Source organism: Erythrolamprus reginae, chromosome 3 (assembly GCF_031021105.1).
Source record: "Erythrolamprus reginae isolate rEryReg1 chromosome 3, rEryReg1.hap1, whole genome shotgun sequence".
Classification (NCBI taxonomy): domain Eukaryota; kingdom Metazoa; phylum Chordata; class Lepidosauria; order Squamata; family Dipsadidae; genus Erythrolamprus; species Erythrolamprus reginae.
This window is the reverse complement of record NC_091952.1, coordinates 100,930,343-100,957,934: the sequence shown is the minus strand read 5'-3', so window position 1 is coordinate 100,957,934 and position 27,592 is coordinate 100,930,343. Positions and strand designations below refer to the sequence as shown.

At 41.2% G+C, this 27,592-nt stretch overlaps 1 protein-coding gene across 1 annotated transcript in view; it reads right to left on the bottom strand.

Moving 5' to 3' along the window:
* Positions 1–2,771: 2,771 nt before the first annotated feature.
* LOC139165353 (mucolipin-3-like) overlaps positions 2,772–27,592 on the bottom strand; it is a 37,413-nt gene continuing 12,592 nt past the window's right edge. Inside the window, exons 6-14 of the mRNA XM_070748546.1 lie at positions 26,807–26,906; positions 25,941–26,053; positions 25,701–25,850; positions 25,075–25,176; positions 24,831–24,953; positions 24,253–24,459; positions 22,235–22,385; positions 8,485–8,639; positions 2,772–3,545 (exon numbers count right to left, since the gene is read on the bottom strand). Coding sequence (XP_070604647.1) covers positions 2,772–3,545; positions 8,485–8,639; positions 22,235–22,385; positions 24,253–24,459; positions 24,831–24,953; positions 25,075–25,176; positions 25,701–25,850; positions 25,941–26,053; positions 26,807–26,906 — 1,875 coding nt within the window. The remainder of the gene's footprint in view (positions 3,546–8,484; positions 8,640–22,234; positions 22,386–24,252; positions 24,460–24,830; positions 24,954–25,074; positions 25,177–25,700; positions 25,851–25,940; positions 26,054–26,806; positions 26,907–27,592) is intronic.

The window sequence follows — 27,592 nt, the reverse complement described above, 5'->3', positions numbered from 1 at the left end:
CAGAATCTACAAAAAGCTGCCCACGTTGCTTGGTACACTCTCGTTGTTGAGGGACGACGGGCAGCCTGCATTGTGCTAATGACTTTATCTGGTAGCAACTGCTGTTTCAGTCTATCCCTCTCACATGCCAGACGGCTAGTTGGAACCACTGAGGGTCCGGATGTTGAATGGACCCCTGGCTGAGGGAAATGTCTTGATCTGGAATCCTCCAAGGGGAGGTCACTGATAGGGCCGTCAGGTCTGCAAACCATGGGCGTTGAGGCCAGTGAGGCGCCACCACAATCACTTCTGCCCGTTCCTGAATTATTTTGTCCAACACTCTTTGCAAGAGGCATGTTGGAGGAAAGGCATACAGCAGACCTTGAGGCCAGGGTGACAAAAGAGCATTGACCCCTTCTGCCCCCAGAGTCGGAAAACGGGAGTAAAATCTCCCCAATTGTGTATTGACGTTGGTTGCAAAGAGATCCACCACTGGAGACCCGACGCGGCGAACTACTTGTTGGAATAGGCCAGGGTCCAGTCTCCATTCCGAGGGATCCAAGGCCGATCTGCTCAACCAGTCCGCCTGAATGTTGCTGGTCCCCGCGATGTGTTCTGCGGTCAATGAGGCCAACCTGTGTTCGGCCCAGTTGAACAATTCCGTAGTCAAGGTCATGAGTCGGCGAGACTTTGTTCCTCCCTGATGGTTTAGGTGAGCCCTGGTAGCCACGTTGTCGGTCAATACTAGGACATGTCTGCCCTGGACCAAGTGTGCAAAGGTTTGTAGGGCCAGGAAAACTGCCTTGAGTTCGAGGTAATTGATATTTACAGGGCTCAAGTCTTCTGGTGTCCAAAGTCCCTGGGCCAAATGAGAACCCATGTGAGCCCCCCAGCCTGACAGACTCGCATCTGTGGTGAGAATAAGGCGGTCCTGGTCGCGAAAAAGTGAACCCTGAAGTAAGGCTGGGGAGGTCCACCATTGCAGTGATTCCCTGACCACTCGTGGAATCCTTACTCGTCTGTGCGAGTGACTCACTCTGGCCCTCTGCGAAGGAAGGAGAAACCATTGAAGGGCCCTGATATGGTGCCAAGCCCAAGGCACAATTCCTATGGACGACACCAAAGTCCCTAACACCTTTGAAAGTAGGGCCAGAGATACTCGATCCTGGTGTTGGATGTTGGAAACCAACGACCAAATGTTTGCTATCCTGTCTTGGGATAAGGTTACGATACCTTCGGTTGTATTTATGATAGATCCCAGATGGAGTAGCTTGGTTGTGGGGAGAAGATGACTTTTCTCCTCGTTTATGGTGAAGCCATGGAATTCTAAAGTTTGTCTCGTCAAAGCTAGATCCTCTAGCGCTTTGGTGTGGGACCTGGACAGGATGATAATATCGTCCAGGTATGCCAGTAGTCTGATGGATTGAGACCTCAGATGGGCTGTCAAGATGTCGAGCAGTTTGGTAAATGTCAGAGGAGCCGATGATAGGCCGAACGGCATGGCTCGTTATTGATAATGAGATCCATTTAGGTAAAAGCGGAGAAATCTGCGATGAGCTGGAAGAATTGGTATATGCAAATAAGCCTCTTTTAAGTCTAGCGATGTCATAAGATCCTGATGGCGGATAGAGGCCAGAATGGTTTGGAGGGAATGCATCCTGAACCTTCGGTACTTGATATAAGTATTTAGATGTTTCAGGTTCAGGATCATTCTGAAACCTCCCGATGACTTTGGCACCAGGAATACTCTTGAGTAGAAACCTGTACCTTCCTCTAGTATTGGCACCTTTTCTATCGCTTGAATATCTAAAAGATGAGTGATCTCTTGACACAATTGAATTTTCCTCTGTGGATCTCGCAGAAGTGGGCACTGGATAAATCTTGCTGGTGGGGGCTGGAGGAACTCCAAGCGCAGCCCTTGAGATACAGTGGCCAACGCCCATCTGTCGGAGGACGTGGTCCACCAGGAGGCACTGAAGTTTTGGAGTTTGCTTCCTAAGGGTTGGGGTGCAAAGTCATTTGGTACGCTTGAAGCCCCTCTGACCGCCTCTAAAGGAGCGCCTCTGTTGAAATCCTCTTTGCCTATCCTGAGAGAACGCACGGTCTCCTCTGAACGTATTCTGGTGGTATTGGTTCTGAGGATAGGGTCTTGTGTTCTGACCTGCGTTGGAAGAGGTGTCCCACCGAAAGGACTGTCTGCGCGCATAAGGGCCTGCCCGGCGCTCCTGGCGTCTGTAAGCCTTGGGAAGTGACTTTCTTTTGTCCTTGTCCTCAATGAGAACTGGCTCTAAGGCTTCCCCAAAAAGCTTATCTCCCTGAAAGGACGATGAGGCCAGATTCCACTTTGATTTTAAATCAGCCGGCCAGTTCCTCAGCCAGAGGAGACGCCTGGAGGAGAATGTGGTTGCCATACTCCGGGCAGAAAACTTGGCCGCGTGGAGGGTGGCATCAGCTGAAAATTCTGCCGCTGCCAGAAGTTTACCTAGGTCTTGCCGAAGGCGGCCGTCCTCTGGTCCTAGTCGGGCTTGCATTTCCTGCAACCACACTATCGATGCCCTGTTGAAAAATGATGCAGCAGCCGCCGCTCGAAACCCCCAGCTCGCCATCTGGTGCGTTTTACGCAAGAGGACCTCAGCCTTTCTGTCCTCTGGTTTAAGGCTGTCACCCATCTCGGAAGGAACTAAAGCCTTGGAAATCAGCTGCATTACTGGCTGATCTATGGGAGGAAATTCTAAAAGCTTTTCCACCTCCTCATCGAAGGTGTAAAATTTCCTCTCCATGGCTGAGGGGCCTTAAGCAGCTGCCGGGTATTGCCAGGGGCGCTTCACGCTTTGACAGAAAATTTCCGAGGAAGGAATGTGGTCTGACTCGGGTTGAGGCGCCTTAAATAACACCACAGAAGGTTTGGCCTCGCCAGTGGTCTCATCAGGTTTGGTAGGCCCAGGTAAGTCTACTGCCTGCTTGGCTTTATGGAGTAGAACTCTAAAAACTGATGCTTTGAACAACCCCGCAGTAACAGGCTGTTCAGGGGCCGTTTCATCATCAGATAAATCATATTCCTTTTCAATTTCCTCAAAGGGAGATTCTTCAGTCCAAGACCCCAAACCCGAGGGGGGCGGAGCAGACCACAAGTTCCTAGATTGTAATGGGCGAGTTGGTTGACTATGTTGATTCACCCCAGCTGCCATTCCTTGCGAATAGGTGTTTGTGATAATGTCCTGCAGCATGGGGAACATTTGTTGCCAGGCCTCTGGCTGTACACGAAGCCCTACCACTGTAGGCGTGAAAGTTGCTGTTGGGCCTTGCATGCTCTTCACTGAGTGAGATGTAGAGCCTGGCCTAGGTATGCTGAGGCCTGGAGAAGGAAGAACCTGAGGCATGGATGATGTCTGCCTGTCTGGAGACCAATCCCTCTCAGATAAGGCCTCTGAAGGTCTGGAGATGAACTGAGGAATTGAGGGTTGTCTGACCAAGCCCAAATGCTGCAAGGACAGTGAAGGGATGGGTGGGGGAACATGAAGAGCTGCCTCCAGCTTCTGTTCCAAGGCCTTGATACGCCTTTCCGCCTCTTTAAGGGAAGAAGAGGGGGCGTGAAATGTCTTGGCCTTATTTATTTATTTATTTATTTTTTATTTATTAATAGAGTTGAAAGGGACCGTTAGGTCATCGAGTCCAACCCCCTGCCTGAGCAGGAAACCCTACAGAACCCCAGCCAAATGGAAGTCCAATCTCCTCTTGTAGGTGTCCAGAGTTGGGGAGTTCACCACCTCCCCTGGCAGGCAGTTCCATTGGTTGATCGCTCTGACCGTCAAGAAGTTCTTCCTTATTTCCAGGTTGAATCTCTCCTTGGTCAGCTTCCAACCACTGTTCCTCGTCCGGCCCTCTGGTGCCCTGGGGAATAAAGAGACCCCCTCCTCACTGTGGCAACCCCTCAAGTATCTGTAAACTGCTATCATGTCCCCTCTAGACCTTCTTTTTTCTAGGCTGTCCATGCCCAGTTCTCTCAATCTCTTTTCGTAAGTCTTGGTTTCGAGTCCCCTAATAATTTTGGTTGCTCTTTTTTGCACTTTCTCCAGAGTTTCGATGTCTTTTTTGTAGTGAGGTGACCAAAATTGGATGCAGTACTCCAGGTGGGGTCTGACCAGGGCATAGTACTTCCCTGGTCTTGGAGCGTATTCCTCTGTTGATGCAGCTTAGGATTGAGTTGGCTTTTTTGGCTGCTGCTGCACATTGCTGACTCATGTTTAGTTGATTGTCCACCAAGACTCCAAGATCTCTTTCGCAGTCACTACTGCTGAGTGGGATATCTCCCAGGCTGTATCTATGTCTAGGGTTCTTTTGCCGAGGTGGAGGACTCTGCATTTGTCGGTGTTGAACCTCATTTTGTTGGTATGGGCCCACTGTGATAGTCTGTCTAGGTCTTCTTGTACTCTGAGCCTGTCCTCAAGGCTGTTGGCTACCCCCGCCAGCTTAGTGTCATCTGCAAATTTTATTAGTTCCCCTTTTATTCCCTCGTCCAGGTCGTTGATGAAGATGTTAAAGAGTACAGGACCCAGGACAGAGCCCTGTGGTACTCCACTGTCTACTTTTTTCCATGTGGATTTGGTGCCGTTGAGGACAACTCGTTGGGTGCGGTTGGTCAGCCAACTGTTTATCCATCTACATGTGTAGTAGTCTACTCCATTTTTTTCTAGTTTGTGGATTAGGAGATTGTGGTCGACTTTATCGAAAGCCTTACTGAAGTCCAAGCATATGAGGTCCACTGAGTTGCGTTGGTCAACTGACTTGGTTATGGTGTTGAAAAATGATATGAGATTGGTTTGGCATGATTTGTTTCTGATGAATCCGTGCTGGCTATTGGATATGACCTTGTTTGTTTCTAGGAAGTGGGTAAGTTGTTTTTTGATTATTTTCTCCAGTATTTTTCCAGGTATAGAGGTCAGACTGATTGGTCTGTAGTTACCTGGGTCGGTCTTTTTGCCTTTTTTGTGGATGGGGACTACGTCAGCTCGCTTCCAGTCTTCCGGTAGGTCTCCAGTGATCCAGGATATTTGGTAGATGAGGAGGAGTGGTTCCGCTATGGTGTCTGCCAATTCTTTTAGGACTTTGGGGTGAAGTCCGTCTGGCCCTGGTGATTTGTATTCGTTGAGTTCCCTCAGGTAGTCCCTCACTGTGCTTTTGTCTATGTTGAGTTTGGTTCTGGGGCAGTTTGTTGCAGTTAAATTGCAGATTGGTTGGAGGGAGGTTCCCTTTTGTGTGAAGACTGATGCAAAGTAGGCGTTGAGTAGCTGTGCTTGGTCATTGCTGTCTGTGATTTCTCTACCCTCTTCGTTTTTTAGTGTGACGATTGTTTCTTTGATTTTCTTCTTATTGTTGATGTGTTGGAAGAATCTTTTTTTGTTGTCTTTGACTTCCGCTGCAAGGTGTTGTTCATATTGTGCCTTTGCTGTTTTTATTTTTTGTTTGCAGGAATTGGCTGTTTGCTGATATTCCGCTTTGGTTATGAGTCCTTCTTTCCATTGTTTGTACTTAGCTTTTTTTCCTTTTATGTCATCTGCGAGGGCTTTGTTTAGCCATGCAGGTTTAGTTTTGCTTTTCCTGTTTTTCCTTTTCATGGGGATTGCGTTGTTTTGGGCGTCTATGATGCTGTTTTTTAGGATCGCCCAGGCTTCCTGAGTGGTTTTTCCTTCTAAGAGTTCGTTCCAGGGGCATTGTTCAAGGTTCACTCTGAGCTTGTTAAAGTCCACTTTTCTGAAGTCTGGGACTGTGGTGGTGTTGGGTATAGTAGCTAGTGATTGCACTATGTTGAATTTGAGGATGACGTGGTCGCTCTCTCCCAGTTTCCCTTCTTCTTCTGTTCCCTCTATTGTTTCTTCCCTGTTTGTTAGTATTAGGTCTAATATAGCATTCCCACTGGTTCCTGTTTCAACTTTTTGGGTTAGAAAGTTGTCAGCTAGACTGGAAAGAAATTTGGCAGACTTTCCGCTTGGTGCTGAGTTAGTTTTCCAGTTGATGTCTGGGTAGTTGAAGTCCCCCATTATTGTCGTGCTGTGTTTGTTGCATATGTCTGTTAGTTGGCATGTGAAGAGGTCGTCCATTGTGTCTGTTTGATTGGGTGGTCTGTAGTATACTCCAATTGTGGTGTTGCTCTTTTTTTCTTTTATGATTTCTAGGGGGTTATCATCTTTGGTTGGATGTAGTTCTGTGGCAGTGTAGTGGTCTTTGATGTATAGTGCAACACCTCCTCCTTTCTTGTTTGACCTGTTCTTCTTGAAGAGGTTGTAACCCATTATCTGTGTGTTCCAGGCGTGCGTTTCGTCCCACCAGGTTTCTGTGATTCCAATTAGATCGTATTGGCCCTTGTGTATTAATAATTCCAGTTCATCCTGTTTGTTTCCGAAGCTTTGTGCGTTTGTGTACAGGCATTTTAGATGTTTCTGTTTGTTTGCAGGTAGAAATTTTTTATTCTCAGGTTTGTTTGTAGGCTTGTCCCGTTCCCCTTCCTTGTTTTGTTCAGTGTTTTGTCATATAGTTTGGTCACCCTCCCCTCTCAGAGCTAGTTTAAAGCCCTCCTGATGAGTTGAGCTAGTCGGTTGCCTAGGAGGTTCTTCCCCGCTCTAGTGAGGTGTAGCCCGTCGCTTGCTAGAAGCCCTTCTTGGAGATAGTGCAGGCCATGGTCGAGGAAGCCAAAGTTCTTATGGCGACACCATCCTTTAAGCCAGTGATTTATCTGCGGGATTTTGCGTTCTCTGGCGGGGTGTCGTCCTCTAGTGGGGAGGATGGAAGAAAAAACAACCTGAGCACCTGTTTTTCTGATTGTGTTGCCCAAGTGGTCATAGTCTTTCATAATTTGGTTCATGTCTTTCCCTGTGTCGTTGATTCCCGCATGAATCACCAATAGTGGGTAGTAGTCCGTGGGTTTGAGTATTTTGGTGAGGTTTTCAGTTATGTCAGAGATTTTAGCTCCAGGGAGGCAGCACACCTCTCTAGATTGGTTGTCTGGTCTGCAGATGGGAGGCTCAGTTCCCCTGAGGATTGAGTCTCCAATTACCAGTACTCTCCTTTTCTTTTTGGCTGGCTTGGGGTAAGGGAGGTTAGCTTCTGTTGTTGAGGCTTTTGGTGGAGTTGTGTTGTGCTTGGTTCTTGGTGGTTCTTTGTCAGATGTTTGCAGGTTTTCTTGTTCCGAGAGTACTAAATATTTGTTGCTTGTAGGCAGTGGGGTTGGGAGGAGGAGGGTTGGAGTTGGTGGAGGCTTGTTTTTTCGTCTTAGGGTGATGTGTGTCCAGCTATTTACTGCTTCTGGGGCGTGGATTCGGCTTAGCTCCTCTGGGGTGTTGGTTTTGTTGGGAGTCTGATGGATTTTCTCATTGTGGTGTTGGTGCTTCAGGGTTGTTAGGTTTTTCTCTAGGTTTTCGATTTTTTCCTCAAGTAGCTGGATGAGTTTGCATTTGTTGCAGGTAAAGTTTGGGAGGTTTGAGGGGAGGAGTGAGTACATGGAGCACAAACTGCAGCACACCATGGATTCAGTTCCGTCTTCATCTATGCTTGTTCGTCTTCATCTATGCTTGTTCCGTCTTCATTCTATGCTTGACTTCTGTGTGCATGGTTGGTGTATCTTCTCTCTCTCTCTCTGTGTTGTTCTTTATGTGTGTGGTAGGTTGCAGGGTGGGTGCGGGAGAGTGCAGAGGTGACATGTCTGCTCTTGTTGCTGGGTTGGTGATTTCCTCTGCTTCCCTGGTCAGCAAACCCGGTGTTCTTTTGCCTTGCGGTGAGCTTTTAGCTTCTTCCCAGCATGCACCAGGAGTATGCAAATTACCCCCTGAAGCTCAGATTCCTGGGTGGTGAGTTCCTCTGCTTCCCTGGTCAGCAAACCCAGTGTTCTTTTGCCTCGCGGTGAGCTTTTAGCTTCTTCCCAGCATGCACCAGGAGTATGCAAATTACCCCCTGAAGCTCAGATTCCTTATCTTTGGCCTTGGCCTTGACCTTTTCCTTGGAACTTGCAGCAGGAGAAGACACCGCCTCCGGAGCGGCGTGATCTTCCATTCTACTCACAGATTTATTGATCAACCAACAGAATAAGCCAGCAACCGTTCTCTCCTCTCATTCGGCTCAAATAGTTGCTGTCAAAATAGGGGCTTGCGCAAACGCAGAATAGCCCAACGTTCATTCGCGCCCATTTGGGCGGAGAGGAACTTTCCCGCCTTTAAATGACAGCAGTGCAAAGAGACCGCCTAAAAATGGCGTCGCCCTGAGGCGTTAGCCATTCGCCCACTTTACTTCTCCACAGTGAGGACAAGCCGCTTGCTTCTTCCAGCCCTTGGAATCCGGCTCGCAAGGCAACGCTGACAGGAAGGCAAAAAGTGGCGAAATCAGCGGCGGCGGCGAAATCGGCGGCGGCGGCACGGCCGCCAAACAGCTGAGAGGCGCTAGCAACTTGCCAGCGGCTTCTCGCCACGGTTCTCAGCGCTCATCGAGCCTCCCAGTGGGGGGGACGGACCCCCCCACCTTCGGCTCGCAGCCGGGTATGGCCTCGGAGGCCAGGGCCCCCAGGCTGTGTTGCTCCTCGATCAGCATGGTACCCTCTGAGGGAAGAGGCTCCCAAGATCTCAATGGGGTGGTGCCCGCGGAGGGCAGAGACCCCTCTGAAGAATTTTCATAACCTGTAGCAAAGACAAAAAGAGAAAAAAATTAAACATACACAATTTATTACTTTAAACACATTTTAAACCATTTAAAACACATTTTAAACTCAGTAGACAAAAACTACAGTCTCTACATTTGGACTGAGTCTTTAAAACTGAGCTCTTGGGGGCTACTAGAGGCGGTGCCTGCTAATTATTTAAATTAACTCAGTCTCTACCAATAGGATTGGATTTTAACCCATGTTGGACTCTCCTTCCAGTAGCACTGGAGAACAGCCATTATTTTTACAATATTTTCTTCTTTATTTTCCTGTATGTTCTGGAACCTCAGAAACAAAGCAGTATTTTCAAGTTCCATGCTAAGTAAAGCTTCTTCCATATTTTTAATAGTTGTCAACCTGTTAGTTTCTGTTTCTTGCATTTTTGCCTCCATCTTTTCACTCTTCTCTTCTATTTCTTTCATTTTTTGCTCATTCTTTGATAATGTTAATTGAATAGACTCTATTTTCCCATCCATTTTGACTACTCTATCCTCTACTCTTTTAATATTACCCCTCATATCTTCCATGTTTTCTGTCATCTTTTCGTAACTTTGATTGATTGATTGCTGCATCCTTACCATGGATTGGAATGTAGTCGCTGAAGACATCAACATTTTACTACATTCTAATCCAAAACTGGCAAAAAGCCAGTTTTAAATTAAATATTTTAATTTAAGTATAACAAGAATATAACTCCAATTAACCATATACTTCTATTATATTTATTTAAACTATTTCAAAAAAGAGTTGCTATGTGTCAGGTTTGTCTATTAATATCTCTGCCTCTCTAATATTGAATAGTTAATGTAATTAAAATTTAAAGATCTAACAATAATAACAAGCAAGCAATCTATCACTATAGTAAGTAATAAAGCAAATCAATCAATGACAGTTCATTTACAAAGCAATGTTAAATAAAGTAGCCAATAAATAGTTAAGTAATTTTGATTAATTAGGTTTGATCAGTACTGTATTTATATTAACTCTATATTTAATAGGGAGTCAATTTTAAATGAATATCAGAAGAGGAAACAGAGAAATAGGAATTAGGATATACCTAGACAGTTTTATATTGATTATTAAATAAGATCAGTTTTGAACTCTTAATGTTATTAATAGAATAGAATAGAATAGAATAGAATAGAATAGAATTTTTATTGGCCAAGTGTGATTGGACACACAAGGAATTTGTCTTGATGCATATGCTCTCAACGTACATAAAATAAAATATACATTTGTTAAGAATCATGTGATACAACAATTAATGATTGTCACAGGGGTCAAATAAGCAATGAAGAAGCAATATTAATAAAAATCTTAGGATATACGCAACAAGTTACAGTCATACAGTCAACATGGGAGGAAATGGGTGATAGGAATAATGAGAAAAACTAGTAGAATAGAATAGAGTAGAATAGTAGAATAGAAGTTATAGTCATACAGTCAACATGGGAGGAAATGGGTGATAGGAATAATGAGAAAAACTAGTAGAATAGAAGTGCAGATTTAGTAGAAAGTCTGACAGTTTTGAGGGAATTATTTGTTTAGTAGAGTGATGGCGTTCGGGAAAAAACTGTTCTTGTGTCTAGTTGTCTTGGTGTGCAGTACTCTGTAGCGACATTTTGAGGGTAGGAGTTGAAACAATTTGTGTCCAGGATGCGAGGGGTCAGTAAATATTTTACCCGCCCTCTTTTTGGCTCGTGCAGTATACAGGTCCTCAATGGAAGGCAGATTGGCAGCAATTGTTTTTTCTGCAATTCTGATTATCCTCTGAAGTCTGTGTCGGTCCTGTTGGGTTGCAGCACCAAACCAGACAGTTATAGAGGTGCAGATGACAGACTCAATGATTCCTCTGTAGAACTGAATCAGCAGCTCCTTGGGCAGTTTGAGCTTCCTGAGCTGGCGCAGAAAGAACATTCTTTGTTGTGCTTTTTTGATGATGTTTTTGATGTTAGGTGACCATTTTAGGTCTTGAGATATGATAGAACCTAGAAATTTGAAGGTCTCTACTGTTGATACTGTGTTGTCTAGTATTGTGAGAGGTGGAAGGGTGGAAGGGTTTCTCTTAAAGTCTACCACCATTTCTACGGTTTTGAGTGTGTTCAGTTCTACATTGTTCTGGTCACACCACAAGGATAGTTGTTAAACTTCCCGTCTGTATGCGGATTCATCATTGTCTCGAATGAGTCCGATCACTGTTGTATCATCTGCAAACTTCAGTAGTTTAACAGATGGATCGTATGAGATGCAGTCATTAGTGTATAGAGAATAGAGAAGTGGTGAGAGTACACAGCCTTGGGGGGCACCTGTGCTAATTGTACATATATCTGATGTGATTTTTCCTAGCTTCACCTGCTGCTTCCTGTCTGTTAGGAAGCTTGTGATCCACTTACAAGTGTGTTCAGGTACCGCTAGCTGATTTAGTTTGGTTAAGAGAATGTCCGGTACGATGGTATTGAATGCTGAACTGAAGTCCACAAAGAGGACCCTGGCGTAGGTCATTGGAGATTCAAGATGTTAAGTTAAGAAGTTAACTTAAGTTAAGTTAAGTTAGTTAAGAACCCAATTGTCTTCTAATTAATGTATCAGTCTGACCCAATCCTAAATTAATTCAACAATGTTCCTTATTGGTCATCAAGTTGCTTATAGTTCTAATCCGTTTATATCCAAATTAATAAACCCGCTGAGCTGGTGATACTCCCTTTATTTTCAGCGTGGGGCTTCCGGTTTGCCTAGTCACCTCTAAGTCTTCTAAGTTCTTTCAACTTGCACAAAACTTCATATACATTCAAAAAAACCACCGTGCCCTTTGCTATTCAAACAGCTCATCCGGAATGATTCCCAAGTAGGTCTAAATCTGGTATTAGGAGGAGGGAGTCTGTGGCTGGTCTCCTATCTCCGATTTCCGATCTCCAATCACCCATCCGCCACTTCAACTCTTTCTCCTCGCCCATCTTTCAAGTCCTCACTGTTCCTGATGAAATGCAATGACTGCTGCCTTGCCCCGATCAAATCAAATACAATCAAACAAATCCAACCAGACAGCATCAAGGGCTCCTCTCTCCAAGTCATTCTACTATTACCACCTCTTACTCCGAACCTTTCCACAAATCCGCAATCCCCATCGTTTTAGTCCCTTATTTGGCTTATTTTGGCTGTTATTTCTTGCTTCCCTTTTAAGTGTCAGGCAGCTGCATCAGCTGTGGTCCTGAGGGTATTTCTCGCTTTCTGGGGGATCACCACAGATACACGGGAAGTTCCTCTTTAAGTTGTGGAGGCTCTCCAAGCTGCAACCAAAAAAGGTCAAAAGCAGAGAACAGCCCTGGAGTTCACTGGAGGCTGCCCTGCCATGATGCGATGTCAAGTTGGAAGTAAAAAAAAAAATCAGGACTTTTAAAAAATGCTGCGGGATGTGGGACAAATTGTTAAAAATTGGGACTGTCCTGCCCAAAAGTGGGACATCTGGTCACCTTACCTAAAGGATCAGAGTAGAGGAATTAGAGGGCAAATATAATTTTAAAATTATGTGCTATTCTGGACACTGTCTCTCAAGTCTAGATTCCAATTTTGGAAATAAAAATGTCAAGGCTGTTCTGCATTCTCACCTATTACTTTGTCTTCTAGTTTCCATTACTGATTTTGCGATGGAAAACAATTTGTTGACAAAATTAAGAGAAAACATGAAACGTCTCCAAAAGGAGGTAAGAGAAAACATTTGTTCATACGCTGTCACAGTAAATGTGTGATGGAACATATAGAAATTTTAGGCAGGTAGCTAGGTAGGGATAGATAGATAGTATAGAGAGAGAGAGAGGGAGAGAGAGACAGACAGTCAATCAGACAGACAGATAGATAGAAAGAACAGTAGGTAGTTGGAGAAACACAGATAGACAGACAGAATATGAATTGTGATTTCTGTTTATCCTCAGTTGACCGTTTAGGTTTTTGTTTTGACCTTTGAAATACATAGTTAGCTTGCATTAGCAACCCAAGAAAGCCAGTTTGGTATCGTGGTTAAGGCATCACTCTGCGCACCCAGAGACCGACATTCCTTGCCCCACTTTAGGCACAAAGCCAAGTGGGTGACCCTGACCCAGTCACCTTTTCTTACCCCTAGAAAGGAGGCAACACCAAACCACTTCTGAAAAATCTTGTTAGGAAAACAGCAGGAACTCATCCAACCGAGAAGAAACTGGACTTTCCTTTTTGTTTGTTTGGGGTTTTTTTTGAAAAATTTTAGACCGTAATCCAAGAAGTTTCTTCAGTTTTGGAAGAATAGTAAAATGTTATTTTTTTCAGTAGTGTGAATTTCCAGGCATGTGTCAAAGATTAGATGGCAGAGATATAGTTGGTACCCCAGATTTGAAGAGGAAACAATGTTTAATATCATTTAGAATTGTTGATAGAAAAATTAGTGTCTTTAATCACTGTCAGTTTGCTTTTAAAAAATAGGGTATTTTGCATCCGGAAGAAGAAAGTTCGAGACTTCCTCTTCTGGCACAAAGACATGCTGAGGTATATAATGTGTAGCTCACCTTAGAATATAATTAGGAGAAAAATGAAAATAAATGATTTTTTCACAATTGGTAATGGTTAATAATGCATGTGCAGCATATTTTATGTAGTATATATGTTCGCTGTATATTTCTATTGCATATATGAAATCCATACACACATCTATACAGACTAGTTTATTTGTAATTTCTGTAAAAGAATGGCAATTATCAGAGCTGATGCTAATTCTTGGTCGGTTCCTTCTTTGCTACATTAGCTAGTTTCTTTGGCCACATACAAAACCAATAGTAGTGAAATAAAATTTAGATGATTCACAATTGTTTTGAACCACTGTGTTTTACATTTCCTAAAGAAATTAACTAAGACTACTTTTTTTTGTAGCCCAGCATAAAGTTGCGTTCCCATCAGGTAAGCAATCTAGTACATAAGGAACCTGTTGAGTGTGCATGACCGAGACATAGTTCATATCATAAAAAGAGGGGGGAAAGCCCAGTGTGACTGATTGGGTAGTGAGGGGTAGCAAGTGGGCTGCTACGGAAATATATTCCTGACTTATGATCTATTTTGGCTTCTCTAGATTGTTCAGACAAAAGTGCAAAGTTCAGATGCTGATTTGAAGAGAGTGAAGGAGCAGAATTATATGTAAGTCTTCACATAGTTCATCAAATCTTTGCACAATCCTCTTAAGTTCACCCTGTCTGTATGACATTAATAATTTCATAAGGTATTTTTAATGTGTATTTAATAAAAAATGAATAAAAAGGTTGATAATTCAAGTTAAAAAAAACCCTGGGGGCTAATTTCTCTCTGGTCTTCATTATTTGCAGCATGACAATGAAAATTTCTAAACTCCTGAATGAAAAACAAGAAGAAAAAAAAATTAACGAACTTGTAAAGGAAAATAAGAAACTTTGCCAAGAAAAAAATGAAATTTGTGAAGACTTTGAAGAAAAGTTGAGGAGGTGAGAAAATTTTGGATAGCAACCCTGACTTTCTCGTCGTTTCTTCAATATTTCAATTAGTTTTTATTTTAAACAAGTTTTACAATTTGAGTAAAAAACCTAAGGCGGCTAACTTCACTCTGCTCTTGATATTTTACAGGAAAATTACTTCAGAGAAAGAAGACGAGATTCAAAAAATTATAAAAGAAAATGAAAGTCTCAGCACAAAAATTAAAAAAGATGCCATGGAGAAATTAGAGCTCCTCCACAAAATTAATGAGTTGAAAGAAGAACTGTATAGGTGAGAAATGTTTATTTTTATTTTATTTATTTTATTTATTGGATTTATATGCCGCCCTTCTCCAAGGACTCGAGGTGGCTTAGAACATATAAAAACAAATACAATACAAATACAATAGCAAATCCAATTAAATTAAAACTATAGAGACAATCTAAAACCCCAATTATGTTAAAAATCAGTCATACCCATTCAAACAACAGCCATACAAACATTTGGTCGGCCAGGGGGACTGAGATCTAACTGCCCCAAGCCTGGTGGCATAAATGAAGTGGGGGGCGGCAGAGCAAATCTCCAGGGGGAGCTGATTCAGAAGCCCCCACAGAAAAGGCTCTTCACCTACGCACCACCAAACGACATTGTCTACTTGATGGGACCTGGAGAAGGCCAACTCTGTGGGACCTCACCAATTGCTGGGATTGATGCGGCAGAAGGTGGTCCCACAAGTACCGCCAAGTACCGATGCCATGTATGGCTTTATAGGTCATTACCAACACTTTGAATTGTGTCCAGAAACCAATCACCAACCAATGCAATCCACGTAGTGTTGGAGAAAGATGGGCATGTCTAGGAATGCCCATGACCATTTGCACGGCCACATTTTGCACAATTTTAATTTTCCAAACACTCTTCAAAGGTAGCCCCATGTAGAGAGCATTGCAGTAGTTGAATCTCAAGGTGATAAAGGCATGAGCGACTGTGAGCATGAGCGACTGTGACTGTGCCACAGCTGAAAGATGATGGTTCCTTCCCCCCAGAGTAATGGACCAGCAGATGGAAGTGTTCTCTGAAAGCCCCCTGGGTCCATCGCACCTGGGAAGGAATCACCTAATCAGTTCCATCTCCCTGCAGAGGAGGATTGAAGCCTTTAAATCAAGCCGTAGCAGAAAATGATCTGACTATGACAAAGGCAACATATTTAAGACCCTTAATTTCAGATCATTGCTCAACTGCTCTGTGGGGAATACCATGTCAGGAGTATGCCCCCCTCATGAGTTGCACCCTAAATTACTTCGGTCAGGTCCATGGTTGCCATGGTAGCCATAAACTCCTGCACCAATCCAGAGGATTCTCTGAGCAACAGGTTAATGTCCACCAAGACAATAAGCTTGGGGAACTCCACTGCCAAGCCCAGCTACCTCCTCGAGTAGCGCAGGTAGGGCTGTTGACACGCAGCTGGGAGGCAGGTACATGAGCAACAAGCCCACCTGAACCCCTAGGTCCAACTTCACAAAGAGGGACTCACAACCCGTAATCTCAGGAGCAGCGAGCCTGCATAGGCTGAAGGTCTTTTTCGCTATAATAGCCACTCATCCCACCTTCCCTGGGGTCGTGGCTGGTGCCACACCTGCAACCTAGCTGGGCACATTTCAGAGAGAGGGACTCTTCCTTCTGGGCCCAGCCAGATCTCAGTAACACATGTCAGGTCAGCCTCCTCATCTAGGAGTAAATCCTGGATGAGGGGAGCTTTATTTACAACTGACCTGGCATTGAATATCAACAGCCTGAGCCTAATGTCCGAGATTCGCTTGTCGCCAGTACCCCGAGCTAAGCTCATGGGGCCGGAACAAGGGATCGCTTTCAAGCAGCGAGCTCTTGTTCCCCGAGAGCAGCCTACCCCATGTCTCCCAACATATCTGCCTCTCCCCAGCAAAACCGGGATATTCCGGCCCTGTGCCACCCTAGATATGGGCTCCTCCACTCCTCCCGCCTCTATATTGCAAGAGGGCTAATATCTCTCTGGTCCTTATATTTTACAGGAAAACAGCAGTAATGGAAGAAATTACAATAGAAAAAGTACAAATGAAAATTGAAATGGAAAAAATCACATTCCAAAAAATGGATACAATTGATAAAAATGAGGAGCTCTGCCGAGAACATTACAAATTGCAGTGGAGGTGAGAAATTTTTAGATAGCCACCAGAAACTACAGAGGAAAGGCTTATGATCTATTTTGGCTTCTCTAGATTGTTCAGACAAAAGCGCAAATATCAGATGCTGATTTGAAGAGAGTGAGGGAGCAGAGATATATGTAAGTCTTCACATAGTTAATCAAATCTTTGCACAATCCTCTTAAGTTCACCCTGTCTGTATGACATTCATAATTTCATAAGGTATTTTTAATGTGTATTTAATAAAAATTGAATAAAAAGGTTGATAATTCAAGTTAAAAAAAACCCTGGGGGCTAATTTCTTTCTGGTCTTCATTATTTGCAGGAAGACAAAGGACATTTCTAAACTGCTGACTGAAAAAAATGAATTAGAAATAAAAATTAATGAACTTCTTAAGGAAAATAAGAAACTTTGCCAAGAAAAAAATGAAATTTGTGAAGAGAAAGAAGACGAGATTCAAAAAATAATAAAAGAAAATGAAAGTCTCAGCACAAAAATTAAAAAAGATGCCATCAAGAAAGTAGAGCTCCTCCAAGAAATTAATGAGTTGAAAGAAGAACTGCATAGGTGAGAAATGTTAATGCTAATATCTAATATCTCTCTGGTCCTTATATTTTACAGGAAAATGGCAGTAATAGAAAAAATTACAACAGAAAAAGAAGAAATGAAAATTGAAATTGAAAAAACCACATTCCAAAAAATTGAAAATATTGATAAAAATGAGGAGCTCTGCCGAGAACATTACAAATTGCAGTGGAGGTGAGAAATTTTTAGATAGCCACCAGAAACTACAGAGGAAAGGCTCGTAAGTCTTCACATAGTTCATCAAATCTTTGTACAATCCTATTAAGTTCACCCTGTCTGTATGACATTCATAATTTCATAAGGTATTTTTAATGTGTATTTAATAAAAATTGAATAAAAAGGTTGATAATTCAAGTTAAAAAAAACCCTGGGGCTAATTTCTCTCTGGTTTTCATTATTTGCAGGAAGACAATGGAAATTTCAAAACTCCTGAATGAAAAACAAGAATTAGAAATAAAAATTAACGAACTTGTAAAGGAAAATAAGCAACTTTGCAAAGAAAAAAATGAAATTTCTGAGAAGATTGAAGAACAGTTGAGGAGGTGTTTTTGTATGCGTTGAGGAATGTAGACGCTCCGCTGAACGCTGAACGCTCCTCAAATGAAAAAAATAAACATTGGATTTTAAACCCCATTGAACCTCTTGGAGTCTCAAATAAACTGGACTAAGTAAAAAGCTAAAACTTTGGAACCTGGAAATACCTTGGGCTTATCGGGGGAGAGCAGAAACAACGGGAAAACAGCCTGCTTTCCATTCGGAACTGTGAGTAAACAATAAGTTAATTGGGGGAGGGAAATGGCGGAGGCAGTTGGGGCAGAACTGACAGAGAGAATGGACGCTTTGATTAAAACTTTTGTTATGGTCGGTCAGCAGCTAAAAGAAATGCAAGATGTGGTGGCTAAGACTGAGACCGAGCTGCAAAAAGTGAAAATAGAACAGCAAGAAGTGAAAATAGAACAGCAAGCCCAGGGTATTAGGGTTTTAAAGATAGAAGAAGGAAGGGAACAGGACCGCCAACGTATAAATATGCTGGAAGACAGATTAAGAAGAGCAAAGTTACGTCTGAGAGGATTTAAAGCAGATTTTGCCGATGGCAGAAATATGATCCAAAATATTCAGCAATGGTATAAGGAGTATAAGATTGAAATTCAGGATCATCAAATAGAACGTGCACATTGGGTTTTCGGAGCGCGAAGAGACGGGAATCAACGAGACATCGTAATTAAATTCCTCTCAGAAAAAGCAGCTGAAACAGTCTACAAAGAGTTAAGGAAAATTACTAACCTTACTTTTAAAGGAGCCTCGATCCGGGTTTTGAAGGATTTGTCGGTGCAAATTTTGCAAGCTAGGAGCCAGATTTTCTAATGACATTAATTAAAATGATGCATTTTGGAGATAAATTTAATAATTTTATAGAAACTATATATTCAGGCCAACAGCTAATATAATAATAAATGGAGATAAGACAGATATAATTAATATTGAAAAAGGAGTTAGACAAGGTTGTCCAATCTCTCCGCTACTATATATTTTGTACATTGAAATCTTATTGAACTTTGTGACAACAAATCCAGATATTAGAGGTTTGAAAATTAAGGAGCAACATTATAAGACACAAGCCTTTGCCGATGACCTAGTCTATATCATACCATTAAATTCGGGATTGGAATTGTTAAGGGAAATGGAAAAATTTGGAAAAGTAGCGAGGCTCAAAATCAACAAGGATAAAACAAAGATGTTAACTAAAAACTTGTCCAAGAAACATATAGAGGAATTAGAGGAAAGGATAGAAATTAAATCAGTTTAAAAAGTTAAGTATCTGGGGATTTGGCTTACAGCCAAATGTACTTCGATAAAAAAAGACAACTACCCAAAATTTTTAAAGGATATCCAGAAAGATTTAACGAAATGTTCTAAATTACAAATATCCCTGTTAGGGATCTCAGTAATTAAGATGAATGTACTTCCAAAGGTACTTTACCTATTCCTTGATGACTTCAACCCACCTCACATTTCCCAGGAAAAAAAAACAAGGAATATAAAATCTTACTGGAGAAGATTTGTCCAATGTCAGCTAAGTTATGGCATGCGCTGCACTCTTTTGGACTACTTTCAACGGATCTTCACTGTTGATAATTTTGTTTGCTTGGAATCAAATCAGCTGTATGTATAAATTGATACAGAGAAACATGTGTATCTGGCATTGAAAAGCCAAATTGAAAGCTGGACATTTTGAAGGTGAAAAGGAATCAACCAAAATCAGGATTGCTTCCCTGACTGCAACATTGCTAGCATAACAGTACAGCCTTTGTGGAAGGGAAGTGCTGCCTTATGAGGAGAGTTCTCAGACTTCCATGGCCATCTCACAGTTATAAGCCGTGGTCTGGTCTTGCCATGACCCTGGAATTTGGGTGCCAAACTTTAATTAAAAAGTTGAAATTGGATTTCAACTGGATTTCAATTGAAGGGCCATGAAATTGCCCTTTCAGCTCTGAGCTTTGCAGTTGAAATCCAATTTCAACTTTTTAATTAAAGTTTGGCACCCAAATTCCAGGGTCATGGCAAGACCAGACCACGGCTTATCCAGGGCCACAGAATATCTCTGTTGCTTGAACTGGAGTTCCCAGCAACTATAGAATGATCTTTGGACTTGATATTTCCTCCATTTAATTTGCCTCCTACAGGTACTTAATAAAGCTTGAAATCTCCTTATGAACTGGTGTGTTTGTTTGGTTTTGATTCTCAAAAAGCCATTTATTTGGCAGCTGGCCATTGCCTGACACTTGCACACACATACACACACACACACATACACACACACACCACAGAAACATATCAGATTTATTTACTTTGAATAACAAGGTAAATTTACAAGTCTTCAGAGAGGGGTGGCATACAAATCTAATAAAATAATAATAATAATAATAATAATAATAATAATAATAATAATAATAATAATAATAATAATAATATTACAAACAAACCAAGGAGCCACCCACACACATTTATTGTTCAGAAGCAATTGTGCCAAGAGAACAAGATCACTGGTAAACCAGGCTGTCACCAGAAATCCATTGTATCCGTAAGGTACCTGGGATGGACCACCAAAATGGATCTGGCCTTGCATAGGCAGTCCAAAGCAGGCTGCAGCACTACCAAACCATCAAGCCACACCGTGCCAAGGATAGGAAGCTTTGCTTGCTTTCCTACGCAGTAACCTCCCCGGCTGAGCAAAGATGCTGGAGAGGAGCACAAGCCCCTTGCCACTTTGTCTGAAAGGGAAGAAGCCATGCTCTGCTCACCCCTCCTGAAATGGAGCACATCATCTCCATGCCAGGAGAAGCCTTCCTCCCAAGTCATTTTTCTAGAAAGCAGAATTCTGGGCTGGCTCCTGGTTCTACAGCCATGATAGCTAGTATTTGGGCACCAGCAAAGAAAGCCTTCCGTTCCTTTCATTCTAGGTTAAGCTGAAAGAAAAGAGCCCATAAGGGACCACATAACGCTATACTACACCTGCCAAATGACCTCACCTAATGGTCTCATCTACTTTTAGTATTAAAAGGAGCAGGAACAAACCCTGATCACTCAGACCATGCTATTCATGTGTTCACACAGTGCTTGGAAGCTTTGAATTTTGGATGAGGAGAATTTTGTGGGCGTGGCTTAATTTGTAGAAGTTGCTTGTCGGTCATATAACTGGGTGGGAGCGGCTTTGTGGTCATGTGACTGAGGTGGGATGGTTTGGTGATTATTTGACTGGGTGGTCATGTGACTGGGTCAGGGTGGCCAACTTGACATCACTAACATCAAGGGTTAGTTAGGGTTAGGGTGTCTGACCTCTCCTCGCCTCAATTTCCCTATTTACTATTACTCAGCATGCAAACTATTTTATTTAATCCTATGTATATATGCCATATGTAGACTTACATATTACATACAGGCACACAAAAATATACATTATCTACTATGTGTACTGTATGTGCATGAACACGTGCGCTCACACACACAAACACACCTCTTCTGAAACTATACATATTCAATCTCACTTATTGCGTTTGGAAAAAACATACTCAGAGTTCACGCTCTGCCACACATTTAATTCTGACTTCTGTACATTAAAACATTCCACATGCCTTCAGATTTACTTCCCTAGTTTGCACATCACTATTAGAGCCAAGAGATGTCATGGATTGAATAAAATGTGGCAAAACTCACTTAACAACGCTCAATTGGGCTCAATTGTGGTCATAAGTTAAGGGCTATCTCTGCCTTCCTCTGCATGGCAGCCTTGTCCTAGTAAACTCCTTCTTCTTTCTGGCAATTGTTCTCTCTGTTAGAGGCACCAAAATAATCCAGACAGTGTAAGCTTTCCTGCTGCAGCAGGGGGTTGGACTAGATGACCTCCTAGATGTCTTCCAGCCCTAAATTGCTGTGTTGTTTCAAAGTGTCTTCTGAAACAATGTCTAGAACCACAGTTTGTGGTGCTTCCTTCCTCTTCTCTCTCTCTCTGTTTTCTCCCTTTCCCCCCTCCTCTTCCTTCCTTCCTTCCTTCCTTCCTTCCTTCCTCTATTTCTTTTTTCTCTTTTTCTCTTTTTTTGTCTCTCTTTCCCTTCATTCCTTTCTTTCCTCTTTGATGATTTCTTACTGAATCTGTGATGATTGTCCAGCTCCAGAATCTCCAACTACTTTCAGCAATTTTTGCCAATGTTTTTATTAAGACCTAAAAGAAGGGGAAAAGGTACAGAGATGTTATCTAGCTGCACAAAAATATAATAAAGAGAAAGAAATCAAAATGGTCCCATTTTATAAAATCAAACAAGATCTATTGATCTAAAGAAAATAATTTTAATAAAAATAAGTCACCCTGAATAAGAAGTGCAAGGTTAGAAACTGTACTGTTAAAAAAACCCAAAGAATTAGTGGGGATAATCACAATTGCTCACTATACAAAAGTATAACTAATACCAAAGTTATCTTATGCACCATTATTTTAAAGGTTCACTGGTATCTTTATTCCTCAACCCTCAGAAAGTTTAAAATAAATCAGTAATTGCTTTCACTTTTAACCATTTGCAATTCTGAAAAATGGGTATCTATCTATCTATCTATCTATCTATCTATCTATCTATCTATCTATCTATCTATCTATCTATGACATTGGGGGATCATGGGAATCCAGAGCAGCTTTCAAACCAGTGTAGGGTCACTAGGCTTATGAGAAAGTGCCTACAGTTTCACTAGATTCAACACTGATGTTCTATTAACCTGCTTTCTGTTCTCACAGCAGCCAATTTAATTTAATATTGAAGAAACCAAGCTGTCAGATGATGCATCTGTCACCCAGGCCTTTAGTCACCAACCTTTTACAACAACAGAAAATATTTATAGGACTCTCCTCTTCTAATCTGTATCTTCCAGAGTTTGGCAGGTCTTTGCACTGGGCTATGAATGAATGAAGTTCTGTCTCTGGAAAGCCTTCACGCTGGTAATGCTAAAAAAAAAAAAGTTGTTATGTAGTACAACTCCAGTGGATATTATATGGCTATGAAAAACACAATTTTTAAAGAGGGATGAGGAAAAATAGGAAAGGTCAGGTTTCTCCTGGTGAGTTAGAAGCTATTAAAAAGGAGAAAAGTGAGGTTCTTGCACCCTATTTCTCATCCACCTTCCCCCAAGTTTCCACAAGAGATTGGGAGATTAGGGTGGACTTGTAATCTGCATTTTATCGGTCTTTAAACTCTGGTAGAAATGACAGGGGAACACAACTTTGAGCCTCAGGATTCCAGGCAGACTCTAGGAGCCTTGGAGGAAATATTCAGATGTCTTCCAAATGATGCTGCCAAATTATACTTTTTCATATGAGAGAAAAGGAAAATTCTGAAATCAAAGAGCAAAGCCACCTTCTCCAACTCCTTGTGATTTACATGGATACATCCATTCAGTTTTATTGCCCAGGAATGGTAAGAAAGTGATGTGGTTTTGCCACCTTCCAGGATGGGTTTTCAACCTCCCACAGCACTAGATTTTTTTCAACTTCCAATATGAAAGCTAACCAGAGCCAAATCTGCTTTGTCAAATCGTACGTTAGCTACCTGAAGATGCGGACGGCTGCTAAGGCAGTAATAAAATAATAGAGAGGGAGCAAGGCCTTTGAAATATGGCACTGGAGAAGACTTCTGCGAGTCCCTTGGACTGCAAGGCGATTAAATCGGTCAGTCCTAGATATCAACCCTGACTGCCCTTTAAAAGGCCAGATGCTGCAGATAAAACTCAAATACTTTAGCCACCTAATGAGAAGGAAGGACTCACTGGAGAAGAGCCTAATGCTGGGAGAGATTGAGGGCAAAGGAATAAGGGGATGGTAGAGAATGAGGTGGCTGGATGGAGTCACTGAAGCAGTCAGCGTGATATTTAATGGACTTCAGGGGATGGTAGAGGACAGGAAGGCCTGAAGGAATGTTGTCCATGGGGCCACAATGGATTAGACACAACTTTGCATCAAAACCAACAAAAATCATAGGAATTGTGTTGAATTAAATATCCTTGTAATTCAATATAAACATAACATTAACTTAAAATCTTGTCTTGTTCCTGGGGTCTTCTCATGTCAGTATTGCAAGAAGAGTGCTTGAGGGCTTTTCATATTTTTTTTGTCTTTAGGGCCTACAGAGGACATTAGGAAGTTGGAGCACCCAAACTATCTTCTGAAGAGATTCCCTCATATTATAGGCAATGGGAAGGGAAAAACAACTGTTATCATAGTACATGTCCTCTTGCCCAAGGGAAATTAAGCATAGTAGTTCAGATTAAAGTAGAGTTGGGAAATTAAGCAATAGGTTATAGCCTTAAACTTCAGTCTTGGTTGTTCTAAAGAACTTGCTCAGTTCTTTAGAACCAGATAAACCATGCTAACAAAAAAAATTAAATACAAAAAACTTATCACTCAGCTATGGTATAAATGGAACAGATGGCCTGTGATTTGGATGCATTATGCGCAGGCCAAGCCCACCCCAGTTCCGCAAAGGGGGGAAACATTGCAATACATTATATGACGGTAACATGACTCTGTGAGTTTGACATAGACTGAATAAATGATGACACTGCATCATGATGTCATCATGCAAATGGCCCTTTTTTGCTTACTTGCAGTAAATATGAACTTATCAGAGCTCTATGTCATTTGTATGATGATGTCATGATGTTATGCTGAATTCTTGCAAAGGTGTAGAATATCTCTGTTTGCACAAGAGAATAATGAAATGAACAAAATCATTTGATATTCAGAAAACTATTTCAGAACTTTTGGAAATTCACATTTCAAAAATTAAACGTAACATCCTATAGTGATGTTTATGTACCTTCACTGTTTCATACGTGTCTGTAATTAAGGCAATGAAGAGACTCAGAACCATGTAGATAAAGAGGCTAATGAAAGAGTAGAGGTAGATCCGGCTGAACAGCCACACCAGGTAGCTTTTCTGTTGCATTTTTGCAAAAGTAGCAAACATGTCATCTCCATTTATCAAAGAGAAAAGACATTCAGAAACCATATTCAAGGTATGGAACTAGAAGAGAACAAATATTCAGGAACAAACAGACAAAAGAAAAGAAAATTATTTCCATTTTTTGCTCAAGTTGTTTAAAAAATAGTGGTCAAATACAGTAAACTGCAAATAAATGTTACATGTTTTACTCAATACCAGCCCTTGAAAATCTCTGGATATTACAATATTTTATTAATGTGCATCAATGCCTCAGATAATGCAGAATATATACCTATACGTGACAACTCCATATTCTGGTGATCATGTATAGTTACATAACTAAAGTGATAAACTGGCCCTTTCAGATATCTTGGCAGCGTGCTCATTTTGTTAACATTTGCCCAAGACCCTTCAGATACAAAACTAGATGACAAACATCCAACTCACAGTACCTTAGCATGATATGGGCCCAGCACAATCCAGCCACAGAAACAATAACCCAGATAGATCATAGCCGCACAGGAGCAAAATCGAATGACATTTGGCAATGCTGCACGGAGAGTCAAAATAAGCAGCTGAAAAACAAGGCCCAAGAAAAACCCAGAGATGCTCATTAGACTTTCCAAAGACATTCAGCATTGCCAGGTAATAACAGAAAAGAATACCAAGAGCATGAGTGTTCCAGAAGATCCTTACATTATATTTCTTAAAGAAGCTGAGGTAGCGGATCACTCCAAGCCACACAAGCATGGTGGAAGTTCCTAACAGGATACTGCAGACGTCATAGCTTGTCAGACTCTATATGAAGATTAAGATGATGTTCAATAAATTACACTAACGGAATTTCAGTTGGGGTGCCCATAAAAAAAGGACCTTTTATATTCATTTTAACTCTTGGGGATACCATATTTTCTTTTCTTTTGACACTGAGATGGGAGACATAAAGTTCTGCTAGATTAGGAGACCGTTCTTGGGAGGTGAGTAAACCTTATTCCATTAAAAAGAAATGGGCTAAAAATGTCAGGGCTGTTTCCTGGTGGACAAAGAGCACAAATGCATTGCACAGCAAATTAATAGACTTTTGATGATATGCACAGATACTGCTCATTTCTAATTTCTAATGATATTACCATGGATAGGTAAAATATACAGCTAGAAAAATGCCTTCTCTGGAGCAGCAGTTTTCTCAATGTGACCATTTTCCCCAGTCGAAGACTCAAGTGAACTATAAAAATAACAAAATTCAGGTTGGTCAATAAGATTTCAATTGGGACTTCCAAAACTGGAACACAGGTCATCTAATCAGCATTCAAGTCACTTACCTTAGCTTGTATCTCCATCTTTAATGTAGAACCAACTATGGTAAGAAGGTCACTAACGATGATCATGATATACCATCCATTGACAAATTCCACTAGATCAGAGAAAGATACTTCTTTCTTATAGTGATGTTGGAAAAAAGTCACAAATTCCTAGGATACGTGAGAGGGCAAGAAAAGAGAAATTGCTATTGAAAAGCTGCAATTAAATTTATTAAGAGATACTGACAAACATAAGCTTACCCTTTGTAGATAAATTCCTTTAATTACAGATCGTGTGCAGAGAATCAGTGATGCAAGACATGTCAGTATGACAAAACCATCAAAGATCATCATATAATGGGTATTCTTCTGTACTGGGAAAAAAAAGATTGATTTACTTGTCTATACATAATAGTTAACCTGATACTCTCATAGAACACATACTCATTTGTGTCTGAGGGAAAATTTTCTTTGTGAAATTGCCTTGAGAGAGTGCTAATAATGGAGAAGAGGCCTCCATCTTACTTCATTTTTCAATACAGGGAGAGGTGGATAATTAAAGGATTCAAAGCCATCAAAAAGAATGAATGCTTCACACTTTTGATAGTCTAAAGAGGACCCCTCCTCCCTCAAGTTATGTAGTTATTTGCATTTGGGGCAAATTTCCCATTGTGGGGAATTCCCTTCTAATATACTGTAAATCAGAAGTGAAATTCAGCAGGTTCTGACAGATTCTGGAGAACCAGTAGCGGAAATTTTGACTAATTAGGAGAACCGGCAAATACCATCTCTGGCTGGCCCCAGAGTGGGGTGGGAATGAAGATTTTGCAGTATCCTTCCTTGCCACGCCCACCAAACCTCACCCACCAAACTGGTAGGGAAAAATTTTGAATTTCGCCAGTAATGTAAATATTAACCATATAGAAAGAGACTTTTTTAAGGACTATAGGTGAAATGATGTAACACACATATTCAAATTGCGTGCTCAGTTGACAAACATACTTAAAAAAATATAGTTACTACAGAACATAGCAAATACTATATTTAACTTCATGCATCACTAGGCCTTCAATAAAACCTAATAAGCACTAAATAATTAATAACAAAAGTATGTTTTTTAAGCTTACTTGATCCAGAAACATGCCAGTCTTTACATTCCTTGATGGCAATATCATTGTCTAGGCTTATTTTAATTCTTCCACTATGAGCTTTGTTATCAAAGAGTATCTGTAGATATTGTGGAGAAAGAAAAGATGCTATTATTCTTATTTCTAAACACTCGTTAGTTCAGATAGAATCTGAATAGTTTATGCCTAATGCTTGGTAATAAAATCAAAATCTATATCTACCTACCTACCTACCTACCTACTTTCCATCCATCCATCTATTTATCTATCTACTATTCTTCTCAAAAAAGCCATAAAGTCTTATAGTTAGCTTGAAGTATAACTTTGAAGCAGTGATGGCATATAAAAAGCATGTTTTGTAGAAAACAGAAAATGCTTGGAGTTAGTTTAGTTCTGTCAGTGTACCATTCTCCCCCAAATCTAAGCAGTTTAAAAATAAGGTGGAGAAATAGAATAAAGACTATATCTGAATAATCCTCGAACAAAACTTAACAAGAGAACATGACCCAATGTCTTCATCTTTTTAATATTGTTTCAGAAATATTGCTATTCTTATCACTATTTGGGTTTTATTGCACTTTTCCATCTGAGGAGTATTCAAGTTGATCGCCAGCCACAGTCAACCAAAAATAAATAGAAACAAATTTTAAAATTTACAATTACAATATAGTTACACACATAATAAAAGTATTAATATTACTGTTAATATTATTGTCAAAAAGCTAATACTATATAGAATTATGTTTTGAACTTAACTAAAAGAAGAGTAGGTGAGTTACCGCGAGA